Source organism: Panthera onca, chromosome A1 (assembly GCF_046562875.1).
Source record: "Panthera onca isolate mPanOnc1 chromosome A1, mPanOnc1 haplotype 2, whole genome shotgun sequence".
NCBI lineage: Eukaryota > Metazoa > Chordata > Mammalia > Carnivora > Felidae > Panthera > Panthera onca.
In genome coordinates this window covers 149,510,965-149,518,995 of record NC_138339.1, presented here as the reverse complement: position 1 = coordinate 149,518,995, position 8,031 = coordinate 149,510,965, and the positions used below count along the sequence as shown (strand labels likewise).

Sequence of the window (8,031 nt, the reverse complement as noted above, 5' to 3'; positions counted from 1 at the left end):
AACCCTAACGCAACCTCTAAAGTCAGAAAACAAAGAGTTATGGCTAATAAGCCAACAAGAGAGATAAAATGAAACCATAGAAGTACTCAGTCCAAAAAAGAGAAAGACAAAACAAGAAACAAAAGACAGATGCGATGAATAGGAAACCAAAGCATGATATCAAGGTGGCAAATTTAAACCTGGCCACATCAACAATCACTTTGAATGTAAGAGGACTAACCACCCTGGGGGCACCTGGGTGGCTCAGTTAGTTGAGTCTTTGACTCTTGATTTCGGCTCAGGTCATGATCTCATGGGTTCGTGAGATCGAGCCTCTCATTGGGCTCTGTACTGACAATGCGGAGCCTGCTTGGAATTCTCTCTGTCCGTCTCTTTCTTTCTCTCTCTCTCTCTCTCTCTCTCAAAATAAATAAATAAACTTAAAAAAATAAATGTGAAAGACAAAACAATTAAAATTTTTAAATGATAGGGGAACCTGGGTGGCTAAGTCGGTTAAGCATCAGATGTTGGCTCAGGTCATGATCTCGAGGTTCATGAGTTCGAGCCCCACATAGGGCTCTGTGCTGACAGCTCAGAGCCTGGAGCCTGCTTCGGATTCTGTGTCTCCCTCTCTCTCTGCCCCTCCCCCACTCATGCTCTGTCTCTCTCTCTCTCCCTCTCTCTCTCTCTCTCTCTGCCCCTCCCCCGATGGCATTCTGTCTCTCTCTCTTTCTGCCTCTCTCTCTCTCTCTCTCTCAAAAATAAACATTAAAATTTTTTTTTCAATTTTTTAAAAAAAATTTGTAAATGATAAAAAAATAGTAAATATCTTCATGCAAGAAAGAGATTTCTTTAAAAGGATACAAATAGCACAACCATAAGGAAAATAAGGGTTCTGCATTAAATTTAAGATCCTTTGTCTCACATCCTTCCCACTCTCCCCCCAAAAAAGACACCATTAAGAGGGTGAAAAGATACTGAATGGGAGAGAGGATTCCAGCAGCACATTGTGGCCAAGTGTATTTTCCAAAGATGGCTCAACAGTATCTCCCTTCCCACATGCTCTTCGTCAGTGTGACCTTGCCTCTCCCTATCTAAAAGCTGGATAGTATGTCTCCCCAGGAGGCTGTAACTACCACTTTGAGACCATGTAGCTTCCAGCTGGTTCTCTTGGGGTACTTATCTGGGGAAGCCAGCTCTACTATTCTGAGGTTGCCATGCTGGAATGGCCATGGATGCTGGTTGACAGCCCCAGGTGAGTTCCCAGGCAACAACCAGCATCACCTGCCAACTGTCCAACCCAATCAAGCCTTTGGATAGCTTTTAGCAATTTCATGAGAGACCCCAGGTAAAAATTACCCAGCCAACTCCTTCTCAAATTTCTGCCTTTCAAAAGCCTGAGCAAAATAAAATGGTTGCTGTTTTATATCACTACACTTTGGAGTAATCTGTTGCACAGCAATAATATCCAAAACTGGCAAAGGGCTCATATCCAGAATATATAAAGAACTTCTACAAATCAGTAAGAAAAAGACAACAGACAGTGGTAAAGAGCAAACAACTTAAAATTTAAATGGTCAATTATAAAAATGTGTTCAGCTTCAACAGTAATAAGGGGAAAGCTAATGAAAATCATAATGAGATTGCCCCTATAAGCCAACCAGAATGGCTAAATTTAAGAAATCAAAACTGACAATACTGTGCCAGTGAAGATACAGAGTACAGGGAACTAATTACACTGCTGTGGAGTGCAAAATAGTACAAATAACAACAACAACAACAACAAAAACAGCTGTTACTGTCCAGCAAAGTTGAAGATACACACTCTCTAACCTAGCAGTTTCACTCCTAGCCACATGCTTAGAGAACAGCGCACATGTACACCAAGAAACATACACAAGTATGTTCCTAGCAGCAAAAGTTGGGAACTGGTAACAACTCAAACTCAACTCAACAGTAAAGGGACAGATTAATTGTGGTTATCACACAGCTATGAAAATGAGTGATGATGTACCATCATCGTGATACATGTATCACACAAAAGATGCTGAACAAAAGAATATATGGGATGAATCAATTTAAATAAAGTTTTAAAACAGCCAAAACATTTTTTTGGGTAATAACAAGATAAACAGAAGCAGGGAAATGATAAGGCCAGGACTGGTGGGTCACGGAGGATGTATGGGAGGGGTTTGTGATGGGAAAGGGTGGGGACTTCTGGAATGCTCCTGCCATTCTATATGCTCTGATCCGGATGGTGTAGGCATATTTTAAATTAACACTTATAATACACTGATATATACTTTTTATGTGTGCTATATCTTACAACAAGTTTTTATTTTCAAACTAAAAATATTGTAATAAAATCAATATATAGTTGAGAAAAAGTCTAACTTCATTTATTTGGTGGCGGGGTTCCTCCAACATAATTTTTTAAATCATCTGAATTATCACACATTTCTAACATTTAATTCTTACTCTCAGCTGAGAGTTGGTTATGGTTGTTATCAACAATCTGGTCTTGGTTTTTGGCCAGGATGAATGGACTTTTGCGTGGGGGCGGGGGGACTGAAGTGTGAATAAAAGCGGGGGAGGGAGGCTGCGATAGTCATCATCATGGGATTTATTTTTAAATAGGAAAATTCTAGAGACAGAACTGAAAAGAGAAAGGAAGTCTGTGAGAGGGTTGCCAAGTCAGAGAGTAAAGCGTCACCTGATACAAGGACTTATGAATGAGCTCAGAGTAAAACTATTTGGGGAAGATCTAAAGAGGAGGCGGTGCCTGCAGGGCGGAGGTTTGTTAACACTGGATGTCTCGCCCAAGGGTACAGCCTCCAGCCACACAAAGCTTACCGAATGTTCTCGAAGATTTGACATACTGTATTCATTGCTTTTTATTTTTATTACTTTAAACACTGTATTTACTGATTAAAGGAAATTACAGAAAAATTTTACACCCCGTTACATTTTGTCTAAACTTGACCGCTGCGGGGTTCATTCCCTTTTCAGCGCGCAGTGAAGGACTGGTGCATTACTTGCATTCTCTGTCCGCCCGCAGGGGTCCCGGGGGGCTGTAGGGCGGCCACGGACTCCGAAGGAGGACACTAACCAGCCTCCAAGCCGCTGAGCAACACGGGTACCTCGGATCTAGCGGGCAAGCTCCACCCGGCCAGGGGGCGGGACTGATAGGTGCGAGGGGCGGTCCGACGGGCCTGGCCCCACCCCCTGGGGGGTGTCCGCCGGGACCCCGCCCCGCCCGCGGCCTGGCCCCAGCCCCGCCCGCGCTCTGGCCGCGCGCTCACACACCGAGCCCGAAGCGGCGGCCGCGCAGGTCGGACCCGCGCCGCAGCGGCCGGAGATGCAGCGGGAAGCCGCGCTGTGCCTGCGCCTGTGGCTCTGCCTCGGACTGCTCGACGGCGAGCGCGGTGAGCCCGCCGCCCGCGCGAGTGCGCGGCTGGCCGCGAGGGGGGATACTTCCCCGGGGCGACGAGGGATGGGGTGGGGGGGGCACTGGACCCCCGGGAGCCTGGGGCAGCAGGGGAGACGGGGCTGGGAGCCCGGGGATACGGACGCCGATGGAGCACGGCAGTTAGGGCCTGGGCCCTCCGGGATCAGGAAAGGGCGGGCGGAGACCAGCCGGGTCAGGGACCGGGCACCGTCTGCACCACAGCGGAGGGACTGTGCTCGGGGTCCTCGACCACCTTCCACTGTCTGTGGCTCAGCTCCCTTGGAGCCTGGCCCCATCGCACGGCATTCTCAGATAGGATCCTTCGCTTGCTTACTAGCTCCCCGGCGGAGTCCCGGCGCTGCACGGCTCTGCCCTCAGACCCTCGCGCAACGGGGACAGTATCCCGGTGACCGAGGCGGCAATCCCCGCGGGGCCGCAGACCTGGGTGCGCACTTCCCGACTCCTCCTAGCTGCACTCGAGGTCGGTCCCCCAGAGGGCGCTCCGGGCAGGTGTCCACCTTCCCCAGGCCAGAGATTGCCGGGGCAGCGGTTCGGGGACCGCCAGAGACAGAAGCCGTCAGGCGGATTGGGCGCAGGTGCACGTGGGAACTTGAGGGGAGTCTTGAGTTGGCAATTCAGGAGAGATCAGCGTGGCAAGAGGCAGGATTCCAGCGCTCCCTGTATTTAATGGGTCAGGAGCCTTGAAGGCCAAATTCAAGAGCCTGGACTATATATAAGGCAGCAGCAGCCACGGAAGGATCTTAAGCGCAAGACAGACAGGGTCCGGTCTGTGAAAGGAATATAACCAGAAGTTGCCCCTGTGGGGTTGGAGAAAAGGGAGTGTGGAAGATGAGGGAGGGAACAGAGGGGTATGTTTGAATCGAGATGTCAGGGATAACCCCTCAGGGGTTTGGTGATGATGTGCTAGAAGTCCACGCATGATCTAGTGACCCAGGGAATCAGAGGGTGGAAGGAGGGTCATGGGTCCCCAGTGGTTGGGAGCAAAGTGCTGGAACGGCTGGAGAAGGGGGTGGGGAGCTTACTATTTTTGAACACTGCCCATATTGAGTACTGGCTTTACATGTTTTAACTGTTTTAACTCACAAGGAAGTGTTAGACCCATTTTATAGATGGGGGGCACAGAATAAAGACATATGTAACTTCTTCAAGGTTCTCAGAGATCAGCAGTAAGGGAAATGGTCAACCCAGATCTATAGGATAACAAAGCCCTCTTCTCTATGTCTTGGCAAGGTGAAGGGCAGAGGACAGGGGAGATGAAGTAGGTGTGGATGAATCTAGAGGCAGGTTGGAGGAGGACATCTGAGTTGGGGCAGGTCAGAGAAGAGGGGCTGTCCTTTAGTCCTTCCTTGCTCTCCTGCATCCAGCTGAGGTTAGGCTCCCACAGATATTTGGTGAGCTTGTTGAGTGACTGAATGAACATGGAGAGAAGTGAAGGTGGTCAGGCTGATAATGGGAGACCCCACCTTGAGGAGATACCCAGCAGGCAGTTGCATGTAGTGTATGAGGCTCAAGAGAGAGGCTGGGCTGGGGAGCTGGAGTGGGAGCAGAGCAAAGGTTCGAGGACGGGATTCCCCCACCCCAGGGAGGAAGCTAGAACAGGAAAAGGCTTCCCGGGAGACAGGGAACATACCACAAGGTGTAAGAACTGGGAGAGCCTGCTGTAGGGTACCCAGGGGGTGGAAGAGTGAAGACAGATGAGGCCAGTCCTACAGGGAGTGCGGGTGGCTCTTACCAAAGTCAGGCAGTGAAGTGGAGAGAGGATGTTAGCTGAAGGGGTCCGTGGAGCAAGAGAGCCCAGACTGGATCAGTGCATGGCTGGTAGGAAATGAGCCCTGCATTTGCCCTGAGGAGCTCCCAGCCTGGTAGGTGATGCTGGAGCAGACGCATAAACACTTAAATGTAACCAAGTGTCAGGGCACCCAGGGTGGGTGGCCAAGTACTGGTAGGTAAGAATCTTGGGAACCCTGAAGCTGACCCCTCAAAGGTGTGCAGTTAGTCCTAGAACCAGATTTTTGTCCCAGCTCTGCCCCTAAATTCCTGGCTTTGTGGCCTGGGACTCTATCTTCCTCTCCCTGCACCTCAGTTTCCCCATGCATAGCAGTGCAGTGGGCAAGCACTTGAGGGCTGTGCTTGGGCCCAACTTTATGTCTTGGGGTCCCAGTCCAGTTCCAAAAAGCTTTGCCTTGGCAGTGTCCCTGTGGAGAGGGCAAGTGGCAGAAGATGGGCCCAAGAGGGAGGAGAGTCCCTCTAGAGAAAGGCTGTTTGTGCCATTGGACAGTAGGAAATCAGCTCAGGGACAGGTAGGGGAAGCAAGTGACTGCTCAGGACTGCCTTGGCCTAAGGACAGTGGCCCCTGCCAGCCAATCAGCTCTCTGCTGTCCCTGTTACTCAGCCCTGAGCCAGACCCAAGTCTGGACAAAGGTGTGGGGGTGGGATGGGGGATGCAAGTCAGCGCAGGCAGGATGTGGGGGCTGGGCCACCTTACTCAGTCCTGTGGACCACTGGCCCCGGCTCAGTCACTGTGGTTGAAGGGCTCTCTTCCTTCACAAAGCACAGTGCCCACACTACCAGGCACCGCACTGAGAATGAGGCATAACAAGAGGATGATCTGGCCACCTCCCCACCCTGCCCCAGGCAGTGGGACCCTGATCCAGGGAAGGAGACTGCAGTTCTGTGCACGTCGCAAGCTAGGGTGCCTGCTCAGGGTAGCTCAGGGAGGATTTGGACCAGCCCCATCCTGCAGGGGTTTCCTGAGTGCCAGACTGGCAGGGACACAGGCATGGTATCTGTATCATAGGGATGCAGGTGCTCAGTGACCCCCATGAGGTCCAGCTGGGAGCTGTGGGCTGCTCAGGAAGGTGGCATCATTTCCAGCTCAGGGCTTCTTGAAAGGGTCTGCAGACTCCAGGGAAGGGAATTCCAAGTAGGGCAAAGAACCCCTGAAAGGTTCAGAGGCAGGAAGGTGCAGATGGCCTATGGGGACTCAGGGGTAGTCAGATGACACTAGTCTTGGGTGGGGTGGGGGAGGTGAGGCTGTTGGAGGTGGCAGGAGCCAGCAGCACACCTGGAAAGGGGACGTTCTGGACAGAGAGCCACCTAGTCAGGTTCCCTGAAAGCATTGCCAGAGGGGCAAAACAAGATGGGAGCCCATGGCAAGGACAATACACCAGAGGAGGAGACAGCAGGAGATGGTGGGGTGAGAGGGATGTATGCTAGTCTTTGGCTTAAGCCACAGAGTGGGTCGTGAAGACTGTTGACCAGATGGGAGGAGGGGCACATGTAGGGAAAGAGGAAGTGCTGCCCTGGGAGGCAGGTCCTCCAGGTGGAGGTGCCCAGCAGGACTTCCTGGGAGACCCCAGTTGATGCAACCGGGCCAGATAAGGAAGGAGGAAATTTGGGAGTGCTTGAGTGTAAAAGGGCAGAGAGGAGTCAGGGAACCCAGGGAAATTAAGTGGGAAGTTCTTCTCTGCATCTAGCTTATACTCCTACTGCTGTCATTTGGGTGTTTTCCTCCATATGGCAGATTTCAACCCCCCTGGGGCCTGACCTGGCCCCCATGGCTCTCTGAGATGCCTCTCAGAGAGGGAGGTGGGCAGAGGAAGGGGTCCGGAGAGTCCCTCACACTCCCTGCACTGACTTCAGAGCCAGAGGCAGCCGACGTGTCCAGCTGGAGCCAGGGATTCCTGAGTTTCGATCCTTTTCAGACACTGGCTTCCTCTGGGATCTCAGTTTTCCGGTCACGCCAAAGGGAGAAGTCTGGGAGCAGGAAGGTGCGGGCATTCAGTGCTGGCAGGGGCTGGGCCTGGGTGGGGCAGCAGCAGGCACGCCCCGGCCGGGACCCGAGCCTCAGGCCACCTCCACCCTCCCACCAGGCCAGGCCAGGGTGGGGGTGGCCCCACGAGCAGGAGCAGGTCTGGGTGGCGAGTGGGGGAGCCCCGCCACGTGTCCAGCGAGGTCAGCAGGGGTTCATGGGAAAGGACTTGTCGGCCACAGGAGAGGACATCCTGCCTGCGTTTCCCTCTTCCTGTGGCAGGAGCCCACGGCCCCGATTTAGAAGTGCTGGGGGGCCACCTCTGAGCCAGCTGGGCTGTCCGATAACACCGCCCGTCCTGCCGCCAGGGAGCAGAGCCCTGACCCCAGGCAGGCCAGGCAACTGCCTGGCACAGCTGCCCTGCACCAGGAGCCCAACATCTGCCAGTGTGCCCCTCCCCCCATATCACCCTCAGGGGGACTCAGGCAGCCTACCCTCCCTGAAATCACCTCCATGCTGCCCCCGTGGGACCTCTAGAAAACAGATCTGATCTGACCTTTCAGTGGCACTGCCAATGATAAGCACCAAGTTCTTGACCCTTCCCACTGGGGTCCCAAGGGCATCCCTAACCCTGTGTCTGCCTAGCCCACACCCACAACACACCCCAGCTCTCAGCACATGACCTTTCTCCTACTCTAGATACACCTTGTCTTTCATCCAGCCTTTGGGAGATTGCCAGGAGCTCTAGGCTGGTGGAGGGAGGATGGTGTTGTTCCATGTGGGTGGGTGGGAGGGGGCTTCATTCCCACTCGCTGTGTGCCTCAGAGGCACA

At 52.7% G+C, this 8,031-nt stretch overlaps 1 protein-coding gene across 2 annotated transcripts in view; it reads left to right on the top strand.

The window, feature by feature from the left end:
* The first annotated feature begins 3,242 nt into the window (after positions 1–3,242).
* Positions 3,243–8,031, top strand: part of FLT4 (fms related receptor tyrosine kinase 4) — a 43,047-nt gene continuing 38,258 nt past the window's right edge. For both annotated transcript variants that reach the window (XM_060636445.3, XM_060636444.3), the window contains exon 1: positions 3,243–3,404. In XM_060636445.3, the coding sequence (XP_060492428.1) occupies positions 3,338–3,404 (67 nt within the window). In that variant the 5' untranslated portion in view covers positions 3,243–3,337. The remainder of the gene's footprint in view (positions 3,405–8,031) is intronic.